The 14,030-nt window shown below is 42.2% G+C and overlaps 1 protein-coding gene across 1 annotated transcript in view; it reads right to left on the reverse strand.

Annotated features, from left to right (window-relative positions):
• DNAH10 (dynein axonemal heavy chain 10) overlaps positions 1 to 14,030 on the reverse strand; it is a 5,879,077-nt gene that overhangs the window by 3,108,454 nt on the left and 2,756,593 nt on the right. Inside the window, exon 32 of the mRNA XM_044069759.1 lies at positions 9,542 to 9,811. Within this exon, the coding sequence (XP_043925694.1) occupies positions 9,542 to 9,811 (270 nt within the window). The remainder of the gene's footprint in view (positions 1 to 9,541; positions 9,812 to 14,030) is intronic.

Below are 14,030 nucleotides of genomic sequence, written 5' to 3' on the forward strand. Positions count from 1 at the left end.
GAGACCGGAAGACCTTGTTTACCTACTGCATAAGACAGAAAAAGTTGATCTGATTTTCTAATGTCCTTAGTTCTATGTAAATAAAAGCGTAGCTGCCTGTGAACATCTAACTGATGCAACTTATATTCCGCCCTGTTGGAGTGGTTAGGGAAAAACACAGGAAGGTCTATGGACTGATTCAAGTTACTCTCTGAAGAGACCTTAGGAAGGAAGGATGGATTAGTCCTAAGAGCAACCCTGTCATTGTGAAACACGAGGTATGGGGGACGGATAGAAAGAGCTTGTAGTTCTGAAACTCTTCTGGCTGAAGTAATAGCTACCAGAAAAAGGGTTTTCCAAGATAAGAACTTCAATGAACAAGAAGCTGCAGGTTCAAAAGGGGGCAAAATTAGAGAAGCTAAAATCAAATTTAGATCCCACGGTGGTGGAGGATCTCTCACTGGGGGCCTGAGCAGAGTGGTTCCTTTGAGAAAGGCTTTACACAGCTTATGAGACATGATATTGTTTTCCGACAGGCCTATGTGAAAATCTGAAATTGCAGCTAACTGAACTCTAATTGCAGCGGAAGCGGACCCAGCATGGAAAAGTTCCACAAGAAATTCCAAAATGTAGTGTACAGGGGCTGAAAAGGGGTCTATACTTTTAGCTTCTACCCAGGAAGAAAAACTTTTCCACTTACTAGCGTAAGTTTTTCCAGTCGTAGACTTGTGTGATGACAAAATGATTTTGCGCACAGAGGGGGAGATATCTGGAAGCTTGGCTAAAGTTGGAAGTGGAGCAACCAAGCCGTGAGCTGGAGAGAGCATAGGGATTGGTGCAGACCGCCCGATTGATGAATCAGGAGGTCTGGAACTAGGTCCAGGGTCCAAAGCTGCTCGAGAAGATAGCGATGCAGGAACAGGAACCATATTTGTCGAGGCCAGAAAGGAGCAATGAGGATCACTTTGCAACCCAATACGGTAGCTTTCTGAATTAGCTTCGGGATTAGGGGAAAAGGAGGGAATACATAAAGAAGTCCCTGAGGCCAATCGTGGACTAGAGTGTCTCTGGGGGAGTGCCCGGGAAGTGGAAGGAGAGAGAAGAAATTGCTGCACTTGCTGTTGAAGGGAGTTGCAAAAAGGTCACAGCAAGGTTGGCCCCATTTGCGGAAGATTTGGTCCGCAACTACCTGGTTCAGAGACCACTCGTTAGGCATGAGAATTGCTCTGCTCAGTCTGTCTGCTATGACGTTGGACCTCCCAGGGATGTGCATTGCAATCAGAAACCGTTGGGAAGAGATCGCCCACTGCCAGAGTCTAAGTGCCTCTTGACATAGGGGGTACGACCTGGTTCCGCCCTAATTCTTGATGTACCACACTACAGACATATTGTCCGTTTGAATTGCAATGGTCCCGGTAGGAAGAGAGTCCTGAAGAGTCTGCAACACTAAGAGCACGGCCCTCAACTCCAAGACATTTATGGCAGATGGTACTCGTGAGGTTGCCGGGTGCCTTGGACTCTTCCGCCCTGAAAATGCCCCACCCCCCCACCCGATCAGGGAGGAGTCCATGGTCACAGTAGCAACTGGAGGGGGGAGAACAAATGGTTTGCCGTGGAGCACTGATGTGGAGACCATCCACCACGCAAGGTGCTTCTTGCATGCTTTTGTGATCATAATCATGTAAGACATGGGAAGCTGCTGGAAGAACCATTGGGTGAAAAGAAGCCACTGGAGAATCCTCATGTGAAAATGAGCTAGATGGACAAGTACGATCACTGCTGCCATGAGACCCAGAGTTTGAAGGACAAACCTGGCTTGAATTCTTTTGCATGCTAATAAAATCTTTACATGCTGACAAAACACTAACACCTTGTCTGGTGGGAGGCTCGCTAACATGTCTTTGGTATTTAAATTTGCACCTATAAAGGTGGTAGATTGACAGGGCGACAATGCAGACTTTTCGAAATTTATTGTGATACCTAGCCTGGAACAAGTGTCGATAGTGCAGTCTCTGGCTCGCAGAAGGTGATGTCTGGTGGTAGCAGTGAGGAGCCAGTCGTCGAGATACGGAAACACCTGGAATCCTTGCCATCTCAGGTGAGCGGTAACTACTGCCATACATTTGGTAAACACCCTGGGGGCTGTGGTGAGATCTAAGGGCAGAGCTCTGAACTGATAATGGCTGGCTCCCAGCCGGAAGCGAAGGAATCTTCTGGAGCGTCTGTCCATTTTGATGTGGTAGTACGCATTCTGAAGATCTGTAGAGCACATCCAATTGTCCTGACCCAGGAAGGGCAAAATGGACTCTATTGTGACCATCCGGAACTTCGTTCTTTGTACAGACCTGTTCAGTCTGCTGAGATCCAGAATGGGTCTCCAGTCCCCTGTCTTTTCTGGTACCAAAAAGAACCTTGAGTAAATTCTGGACCCTTGTTGGTCTGCTGGGACTTGCTGGATGGCCCTTTTTCTTAGCAGTTTTGAGACTTCTTGCACTGCTTGGTCCCTTAGATTGGGTGGAACTTCTGGAAGGGACTTGTTTGACCTTAAGGGGGTGCGAAGGAAGGGAATTCTGTAGCCTCCAGATATGACTGACTGTACCCATTTGTCTTGTGTTATGTCTTGCCAGGCTCTTGGGTACAGCGATAATCTTCCCCCGACTGCCTCCAGAGGTGGGCAGCCGGGCAACCCTTCAGGGATGCTGGAAGGGCTTCTCAGAGAAAGATTCTCTGCTGCCCTGATTTTGCGGACCCCCTCTGCTATGAGGGCAGTGTCTGTTATTGTTCCCTCCTCTGCCCCTGGATGGGAACTCACAACGTGTGTCAGGCAAGGCTCCTTGAGATTTCCGGAACCACATCTTTCCACTCTTCTGACCCTTAGGATATGGTCTGGAAGGAGTGGAAAAACGGACTCCTACGGCAGAGAGAGTCTTGCCTTCCTGCTCACACCTGGTAAGGGTATCTTTCACCTGTGATCCAAAGAGAGAGGAACCATCAAAAGGGGTGTTGGTGAAAGATGCTCTGAAAGGTTCCGCAAAGTTACATAGCCGCATCCAAGCGTGCCTCCTTAGGGCCACGCCTGTGCCTGCGGCTCTACTTGCACCATCAGCTGCATACGAAATGAGCCTCATGGAGGAGTTTACCACTGAATTAAGAGTCCCCAGGTGGGAGGTTGCCTTAGCCTGGGCCCCCTCAGCTGATGGATCTTGGAGGGTATCTCCAAGCTCTTTTAGGAGATCCCTCTGAAGACGGGTAAAGTGGCACAGGTAATTCAGGGACTGCATGGAAAAGGTCGCTGAAGTGAACATCCGCTTCCCATATCTGTCCATTGTCCTGGACTCCTTGTTAGGGGGATGGACAGATGAAGAAATTTCAGCCAACTCCTTCTTTGTGGCCGCCGCTACCACCATGGCATCAACGGGGACACCTTTGGTCAAGAACTGTTTGTCCTGCAGTGCAGTAATGAATTTGGCCGGTCTTCTAGGGGTCAGTTCCACTGTGTCTGGAGATGTCCATGCCTTCCGAGCCACCACAGACATCAGTGGGTCGAAAGGCGGAGACACCCAGGAGGTGGAAGGTCGGGATCCAAACGCGTCCAGGAATACAAACTCATCCTCGGAAAGGCTTAGGGCAGTCCAGTTCCCCCTCTGCCTAAGCATCTCAAGGATGTCTGAAAAGGAGACATCTTCAGAGGGGGATCTTGAGGACCCTTCCGACTCCTCTAAGTCGGTGTCCGATGTGACAGACTCGGGGGAATCAACATGCTTCCTCTTGCATTTCCTCTTGCAAGGTGACTCCTCTGAATGATCAGGGGAGGCCCTGGAAGAGGAGGATACATTCAATGGGGTGTCCTGGAGCGCTGGATCTTCACGCTTGGGGTCTGGAAGAGGGGCAGAGGCTGAAGGGGGAGGAGCCGATGAGGTCGATCGTGGGACTGACTCGGGGGCCAGTACACTCATCACCTCGAAGGCGTCCCTGTCTGGATGCAGAGAGGGCTCCGGTTCTGAAGAAACCAGAACCCCTCCCCGCACTGAGGGGGATGGCTCCGAGGCAGATGTGGGAGTCGAGCTCACCTGAGCTGAAGCCCCGAGGGGGAGAGCGGAGTCGGACAAGGGTCCGATGCCACTCACCCCCTCAGAGCCGATGAGGGGAGTCTCGGCGCCCAGATCCCTTCAGGGAAAGTACTATGGAAGGGATCGGAGCCGACTACGGAACCGAAGGAGAGGGTATCGGAGCCGACGGCTCCACGACTCGAACCCCAATGAACTCCGGCTCCGAGCTCATAGGATGAGTCGGAGGAGGAATATCTACAGCTGTGGATGGAGCCGACACCTGATGAGGGGGGCTGGACAACATTTTGGCTAGGGCCTGCGATTTTAACAGCCTACTGACCACTCTTTCCAAGTCATAGTCCGAAAGTCTAGAGGACCAAGAAGAGTGGGATGAGCAATGACTACGCTCCGATTGGAGCAGAGGCGACTTCAGAGCCGAACGTATCGACTCTAGAGAAGGAGACCTGGATCTTTTCCAACTCTCAGATGGCTCCAAAGAACGTGTCGGAGCTGACTGGGAGGGAGGAACATCAGTTCCAGCTGGAGCCGAGATGGATTGTATGGCTTCACCCAACGATGGCTCCGAACTGGGAGCCGAAGGTTTAGGTGGCCTGGAAGATTTCACGGGCTGAGCCTTCGCCAGTGAATCTTGGGGTTTAAGCAAACCCCTCAGGATCAATTTGTTTTTGCGCTCCTGCAGGACTCTTGGACTGAAAGCATGGCAAATTGAGCAAGAGTCCTGCAGGTGCACGGCGCAGAGACAATAAACACAAGAAGCGTGACCATCTGTCAGAGACATCTTCTGACAGCATGAGTCACACTTCTTGAATCTGGACGGTTTAGGATCCTTGGACATCCTAGAGGAAAACCAAGGACAAGAAACACAGACAGAAAGGTTAAAGTAACTAGCCACTAAGAATTACACACTACAGTTACCACAACCAAACTGCAAGTACCACTACAAACAAAAACTATATTTAACTATCACTAAACACTAACAGTGATAATAAAGGATTTTTTTTTATATAGAGGAGATAGAGAGAAAAAGGTTACCCTCTAACATAAATGGAAAACCTTTCTGAGGTAAGGAAAGGGAGAGAAGGGGGGGAAGGGAAACTCTCTAACTTAAACGAGTTTCTTGGGAGAAGTAATCAGAATCTAAAGAAAAGCAGCTACAATACAATAGTCTAATCTAATGACTAAATCTACACTAAAACTAGCAGTTTTGACAAGAAAAATACAATAATAATAAAGTTTTATACGACCTGAGCCAGTAGAACAACCTCGCAGCAGAAGCAGCAAACGAGATCTGGGTATCTAGTGCCAGGCATCATGGGATATAGGGGGACCTCGAGCCAGTAAGCAGCTCTCGAGCTTTTGAAGATGGCCAAGTCGGAGCCGAGGATCGGCTCCGAACCCAACCAGCAAGAAAGAAGGCGAGATAGACAACTTAACATTGTACGTTCCACACACAAGCACCTTTCAAGTATGTCTAAACCCAACAAGAGAGCTGGTCAAAGACTATATTCCAAAAAGATCACAAAGCTCTGAAATAATCTACCTTCCTTCATCATTCAACTAGACTCCATAAAGACCTTCAAAGCTACACTAAAATCTCACTACCTTAACAATTGTATCTATACCTACCTAAACAATCCAAAACCACCATAATTCTATGTAAATCCACTATCCCAAACTCCACCACTACTTCCATTTTGCAGCAAATGCAAACTTACAGTATATAGCTCCACTCTATACTGCTATTTCTATCACTACACTACTAAGTCTATGTGTTCCCTTGGTGTATACATTTTAGCCTACACAGCAAACAGTCTCAGTACACGCAGTCTATTTGGCTTTGTGTCAATACATATGCTTATTGTCTAACTCTACCTCTCATCTTCTACCTCTTTGTAACCAAATGTAAATCAGACTGACAATCCTGACATTGCATTTGATTGTACACCATGAACTTTTACCTTTGTAGAATTAATCTTTATCAATCTGTCAGGTATTACTTTTGTCATTGTTATTAGTTTTAACTTCTTTATATACACAAATTGTCTCTGTATTTAAATGTACATGTAGAGCTTTTTTATAATTGTATGTGGGGCTTTTGCCACCTGGCCTCCACTGAAAATGGGTCTCTGACTCGGTGGATTTTCCTGGTCAACAAATGTCCATAAATAAATAAATAAAAATAAATTAATAATTTTAGAAAACTGCTAATGCAGTGGCTAAATGGAATGCAAGAAGAAAAATATGATGGAAGAAGTGATAATTGAAGAATAAGATTAGTACTTGTTGGTAGAACCAAGAAAGAGATAAGGTGGCAAACAATAACATGGAGATGGGAAAGAAAACAGGAAAGCGTCAAATACTGGGACCAAGTTCAATAGCAGTAATGATAGACGAAATAGAGGTTTGAAGGAAAGAAGTAAAAAGAAATGTGGGGGAAATTAAGGAGTGGTAAAACTGGGTGAGAGAAGGAAAGAATGTGTTGGGAAGTAAACAGAAAAGAATATTGGAGAGATAGATAGAAGAGGCTATATATCGGATGAGGAATGAGCAGAAATTATACAACTATCGAGATATATAACCAAGGCTAAAAAATGTAGAATATTTTCATGGAAATGCCTATATAAATGCTTTTATTTTAACCAAAAAGACTAATTGAAATGTTTGTAGGGGAATTTGTTTGTAAGGGTAGATGAAACTTGCTGGAGAAGAGGAAGAGAAGGAGGGACTTGGAGTTATATCTTTTGGGACCGTGAAGAACTGAGCGAGTATCAGGATGAAATAACACAAACTCTGAGGAAAATGGGGGTAGGATTCAAGCCATTAACAAAAATGCTATTCCTGCCTGGGTAAGAGAAAAGCATTTCAAGAGATTAGAAGGAAATAGTAGGACTAATAATGACAACCGGAAAGAGGACAATCACTACAAAATGGAAGAAAAATGAAAGGTCAAGAGGGGAAGTAAAAGAAAGATTAATGGGAAATTTCAGGATGTAGAGGGAAGAGAGGTAAAGGGAAAGGCACTTGACAAATACTGGAAAACTTTGGAAGGTTGATTAAATGAAGATGGAATTAATGAGAATAAGAGCTAACGAGACAAAGTGACAGAGACATGAAGGGAATGTCCAATGGGGTGAGTTGGAAGAGAAGTAAAAGTTAGAACAATATGGTATACAGTTGTCAAGATAAAGTAAAGATTTACTAAGAGTAAAAAATCACTCATGCATGAGAACTACATGAATATTAGGAATAATAGGTTCATAGGTTGGTACTAGGCTATCAGCCCTAGGGCCTATGCAAGCCTAGCCATAACAATTCCCTGGATATTTCTTCCCACAATATTTACTTCTCCAGGCCCCTGGAAACATTGAAGAGAAATGTATTTAATGGTTTGTTAGTTACAATAAAGTAAAACATGAAAAAAGGTGATATAATGCAACTGCTGATATTAAACTGGATGGCATGTTTAAAGGGATAAGTTAATGGATCAGTCAGCAGCTATCAGCAGAAAATTGAAATGTACCTTGCATGTGGATTGTGTCCATACGTAAATTGATATTACGAATTAAAGAGATATTTGAACAAAAAATAAATAATATTTCTGACTCCTTACCCTGTTTATAGTATCACTTGCTGGCAATGCCTCCTCCATTTCACTCCCTCTTTCCACTTCCATGTTGCCTTTCTTTCCAGAAGCCTTTATGCCAAAAGCAAAAGGCACGGACTCAAACATTTTTCCAGTGTCCTGGCTGAAAGAATATTAGTACTCTGTTCTATTTAGTATACAATGTCTTTTCAAACGGTTGCTAGCATGATTATTAGCTTGAATAAAAAGCTGCAAGAATTGTATGAAATATAAAGGGTTAATTTGGAAATAGTATAAAATGCAGAAAAATAGTAAGTGTGCTGGCAAGCATATATAGCTTAGTTAGATTTTGGCATCCATGTAAAGGAGTATGTTACTGAGAAACAAAGTCTGTAAAAATAACTGCACAAATGGCAGCTGGAAGGACATCAACGAAGTAAAGAGATGTAACATCAAGCAAGATAACAGACAGTGCTGGAACACCATGTTTCAGATAACTGAGTTTCCTTGGACCACCAAACTTGAATCAAGGACAAATCATAAATTAGAAGAACAAAGGAAAACTGTTATACAAAGAAAGAACTGTTATACATCAGACTTTGAGAAAAATATTAGACCTTTTGGTATAAATATGAGTGTGTATAAACAAGCTTTGGGTATTTGCCATAGAGAGCTGACAGCATCTCTATTGCATGCCTGTAGATCTAAAAGGAGAATGTGACAGTAAAGTGTATTAACTGAAATGGTTGTCTTCGTGTTTTTATTGTACTCAGTACAATACAGTAATAAGACTAGATGATTACAATAAATAGTTAAATGAATTGTGGTATGCATGCATGTAAATGCAAGTAACAGCAAGAAACCAACAGAAGGCAGTATATAATTTTTCACTGGCCATTTTCCCCTAGTCAGTATGAATACCACCTCAGGTATTCCCTGCAAATAGGCTGAATAATTAGTTGGACTAATCAAGTCAATGAAACATAAATAAATAAATAAATTATAAATAAACAAATAATTTAGTTTGGCATGATTGAGGATTAAAGTCATTTGCTGTTAATGAGCTGCTTCTAAAAGTCTAGGGTTTGATTCCTTCCACCTCTAGTTGCCCATTGTGCAACTCTGAGCAAGTCACTTATCTAGTTTGGGCTCTGAGAGACTTTGAAATTTTGGCTAAGCTCCTCAATGGTATCATGAACTGCATGCCTAGTTGCTACCTAAGAATCTATAAGCAAATTGCACCGGACATTACAGTTGAAGACTTTTGCCTGTTTAGAAGATATTTGTTAAAGCAAGAGTTATCATTATATCTCCATTTTAACTAATAGCGCGCACATTAAAAATGTGCTTTTTCATTCACGGCCATTATCTCTGATTAGTTTTGGCTCCATCTCTGGCTCCTAAGATAACATGTTAAGAGACATCACCTCCTTTAAAACATATTAGACATTTTGCTCTGCCATACTTTTAAAACTGATAATAATACATTGGGACAACTGAAACTCTCCCAGTGAAAGCAAAGAATTATAACTACGTCTCTGCTTCTAACTTTTATTATGTATTCTACAAATAGATTCAGGAAAGTCACTTCTCAAACAAATTTCTTCTCGAACTCGTAATGTGTTTATGATCAGAGTCCCAATCATAGTCCTCTACATGTGCAGGTGTCATTTTTCAAATAAAAAAAGAAAACACTGCATATTATCTGCAGTCCTTATGGAGTCCCTGCTGTTTCTCTCAAAAACACTGCCAACTAGACTTCAGGAATGTGACATGAAGTGATTCATATGCTTCAACGCCATTTACCTCACTTGACAGAAAAGAAAATTAAGGAGAGGATGGGATTAGATCTGACACAGAACTTTAGTAGCTTTAATTTAAGAACAAATTAAAACATGCATAAACTTACCTGTCTCTAACAAATATGTCTACAATATCGCGGGCATGCACATCAATAATAAGGACAGTATTGTACTTTTTACGATCATTTTTGCCCAGTGGCTGTGTGATTCTTGTCACCAAGTCATCAATCTGCTGGTGCATCTTTTTAGCATAGTTCTTCATTGCTTGTTTCTCTCCTTTTTTAACTTTCATGAAGACATCCTCGACCTCCCAAGTCCACCATACCTGATTGCCAGCTAATACTACCATACCTTGATAAAGCAGCATCCAGTCAACCCTAAAATATAACAATCTTTTGTTACTGATGGACAAGACATAACATTTACTACAGAAATTAATGGTACAGAATAACCAAAATATGTGGATGAGTCAGACAGTAAAATTATTTTCAGATGCAAAAAAATTTGTGCAATAAAACTGATACGTTTACAAATGCATTTTAGTTGCATATAATCAATATATTCCTTTTTATCTGCTAGCAAATTATTCCCAGGAACCTATAAATGATTATTAAATACATTGTAATGAATCTTGACATTACAGTATATTAGTATTATATGAAAATATTTTTAATGCTGCTGGTTATCCTTGAGTATCTGTGTTGTCTGTATTCTAACTCTATGTGTATGTACATAATATAGCTTGACATCATAGCTTTTTACTACACAATATATACATATAATTAAACAAAGGTTGTATATTTCTTTTGCTCTTGTCCTTCACTGATTGGGAGTTCATATTACCATTAAATAGCGATACCATTCTGCTCATCAGAAACAGTACGTATTTGGTAGTCAAGCTTGTTGATCACCAGCATCACATAATACAGTGATTAATCCTTATTCTATTAATACTCTGGGTCTCTAAAATAAAGGCTCTGCATTAGGAGGATTTAACCTTTAAGAAAACAAGGGAAAGGTTCCAGGTTTACAGCAGATCACTACTAAGAGGCATGGTACAGCTCAAATCATGAAATCTTTGGTTTACAGCAATGTTCATTACCTGCTGTCAGCTAGTGACACATATGCAAAGTAATGCCAGTTTTGGAATTTTGCATTCTTTGTTAACTGCTTCAATGTCTCCTGGTCCTCTTATTTCATTTAGTGTTTTAGTTATCTCACCTTCAGTCAAAAGATGAAGTCTACAATTACGTAAACAGAACCACATCCCTCCTTTTTTGTACAGAGGTCAAAAGTAGTTACATTGATTTTGGATTCTCCTCCATGAACCTGCCACCATACCCAGTTGATTGTTTCCACAAATTCTTGCAGGGTTTAAGCCACGCTGTATCCCGCACACCCCACAGCCATCAGCAGTTGCAAATGGCAACTCTCACAAAGGTCAAAATAACAGTTCTACAAAAACTGGTTAAAGTGAGAGTTTTTTGCAATTGCTAGAAACATGCAAGAGCATGTTGCCATAATAAAGCATTTTATATCATATGATAGAAGAAGGTGATTCCCAGGTGAGGAATTTTACTGCTGTGTAAACTATCTTCCTGGAATTTCAAAGGAAAAACAAACTAAAACAGCAGAGACAACCCTTCACACATCACCAAGAATAAAGCTAACTTTTTAAATGATTTTTTCCCCCTCGTCACCTACAACCATCAGCCCTCTCACCTCAGATAGCCATCATACTGGCAGTCATCTTGTGTTTTGTGGTTAGATCCCTATTTCTCTGCCCTCTGGCGGATGACATGAGCACCCGCATCCCTCCCCTTGGCATATTCATTTTCTCATACACACCTATGAGGTTACACTCATTGGCTTGGATCATCAATTTGTGTCCTGAAGTCCTACAGCCATTACTATTTTGCAAGCCTCCACCTGTACAGATAAAATGTGACCAATTAGAGACACAGCCCCCCCCCCCCAAAAGGGTGAACTGCAGACTTCACTCACATCTATCCTCTGCTGCCTGGCTCTTCCAGTGCCTGAGCTGCTAGAAGAACTCAGATCATCTATGTAAACAGTCAGAGTTTCATCACCTGTGCTACAGAGCTCGACCAGCAGTCACAACAAGTGGATCCAGTATCTGTTGTCACAACAAGAGAATCCATTATCTGTCAGCCTGGGGAGACATAATCGACAAACCATGATGCTTTGCCAGAAATGGTTTGCACTTGTCGCCACCTGGCTTCCGGATACTGGCAAAAACATAATTTATCCCCATGGTGCCTTTTTTAGCCAATGCCAAGTTGTTAAACCTACCAACATAACACAAGTCACCCACAACTACCTAATGGTACTGCTGCTCAGTTCTAGGAGTTTAAATAAAAAAACTGAATTCCTTGGAAGAACTCCTCACCCTGAAGAATGCAGACATGGAAACATAGTTCAGAACCAAAGAAATCACCCTGACTAGCAAACCCTACAATGCCTTTCATACATTCTGAACCCCCTCAGCTCAGGATAAAACAAAGGGAGGAGGTGTCTCATTGTTCATAAAGGACAAGTACAGTGCTAGACTGGTCTAACAACATGGGTCACTTCAGCTCCTCCAAGCCCAACTAACCATAGGTGCAATCCCCTATCGCATCCTTGCTAGCTAGAGAATCCCCAACATGAGTCTGTAAAATCACACCTCCTACCTTAACCTACCTGAATCTCTTAACATTCAGCCTAACACCTTACTTATGGGTGACTTCAACTGATGGGGATTGTGCTTTGCACACTATCCTGGATGGTGCTACCACATTAAAAGTTTGAATATCCCACACTTTTGTGCTGGCCTTTTTTTTTCAGTTTGACTTCAACTACCCCTCCATAAAAATGTGAGGCATGTACAACCCATAGTTCATTTGCTCAGAGGTTTTTGGACTTCGTCAACACAAACACCCTGGAGCAACTAGTTAGTTCTCCAACTACAGGTACAAATATCCTAGACCTAGTACTCATGAATATGCATTAACTCCTCCCTGATAAGATCTGACCACAAATGATCTATTTTAGTATTAAAGCTAACCTAGAACCTCCATCAAACTCCAACTCTTTTAAGAACTTTGCTAAGGCCAATTACCTCAAACTAAGTGACAATTCATTGAACTTCTAAGCCTCTCTGAAACTGGATGACACAGAGGCCTCCTCTGAGCTGTACACAAAAGCACTGTACAACCACATTCATAACTGCATAGATAAGGCAGTACCTGTCTGAGTCAAACCTACTGTTACTGGCAAAAATAAATCACCCTAGTGGAACCCCTAGCATAAATAGGGTATTCAAGAAAAGAAAAAAAAATCCTCTCCAAAGCCAAAAAAGAACAGAAAAAACAGAGCAAAAAGACACCAATCTAAACATACAAATCAGAGAGCTGGTCAGCTCTGCCAAAGAAAAACTATGAGACAGAGATAAGCTTCTCAGGTGAAAGATAACCATAAGACTTTTTTTTTTTTTAATTATGTTCATACCCTCAGGAGAAACACTCAGCAATGTGGCAAGTTAATCAGGAATGGCAACACTTACAAACAGCCTGAAATTATAGCAAACCTGCTCCCCCATAACGTCTTACCACACCCAAAGAAATACCCACAACCACCCACTACTGGTCATTATGAGGAAACAGGATCTTACTGCGCTTGCTAAAACCAAAAACACAGCCTCCATGGGATTCAACAACATTCCAGGATGCCTCTTAAATAGCTTAAAACAGACTCTATCATGGTCCACTAGAAAAAAGTATATACTTACCATAACGTTCCATCTGTGTTGTCCATTTTCATTCATCCTCAACCTATGGGTCCTGATCCGACCCTTAGATTTGACTCTGCTGTTATACCAGCTTGTGGTCTCTAACAAACTCTTGAACTCCTTCCATACCCACAACGCACCACCCCTAGCATCCCTCAGATCTTGTTTGCAGTTTGACAGGAAAACCAAAAAGAAATAACTATCAACGAAGTAAATATAAATGGCATAGTTAATCTCAGATAAGGGAATCTCATTCTTCCATGAACCGATTATAAAAATACAGAGGAGAATGCCATATTTGGAGGTCAACGTAAGAACAGCAGTGCCTTGAAGTTCTTTTGGTCCTGCAGAAGAAATACATTAGAAAATAAAGGAGACTGAACTGTGGGAAGTTCAGGATGAATGAAAATGGACAACACAGATGGAACGCTATGGTAAGTACATAACTTACTTATATGAAAGGGGGGACAAGGCAAGAAGACAGGGACACACTCCTTCAAGGCCATGGACTCACTAGAACAATAAGAAACCATCACCATCATGGGTCTTTCTTAAAGATATGAGGATTAAAACTAAATAAGACATCCTTATTCATGGAATCAGAGGTTCAGCTAAAGTTCCCTTTGTTTCCCTCTTGAGGATTAGCTCAAAAAACAATGGGGTGAGATAAGAATCCAGACACTCTGGGGGTCTGTGTCCATATGTCTCAATATCTTAATGCAATAAGCCTGACAAAATGAAGGCATGTTTGTGTAAAAGGGTCACCTCTAGATTATAACTGACTATGACAAAACAAACAGTGGCAC

Source organism: Protopterus annectens, chromosome 4.part0 (genome assembly GCF_019279795.1).
Source record: "Protopterus annectens isolate FY-2018-M chromosome 4.part0, PAN1.0, whole genome shotgun sequence".
Classification (NCBI taxonomy): domain Eukaryota; kingdom Metazoa; phylum Chordata; order Ceratodontiformes; family Protopteridae; genus Protopterus; species Protopterus annectens.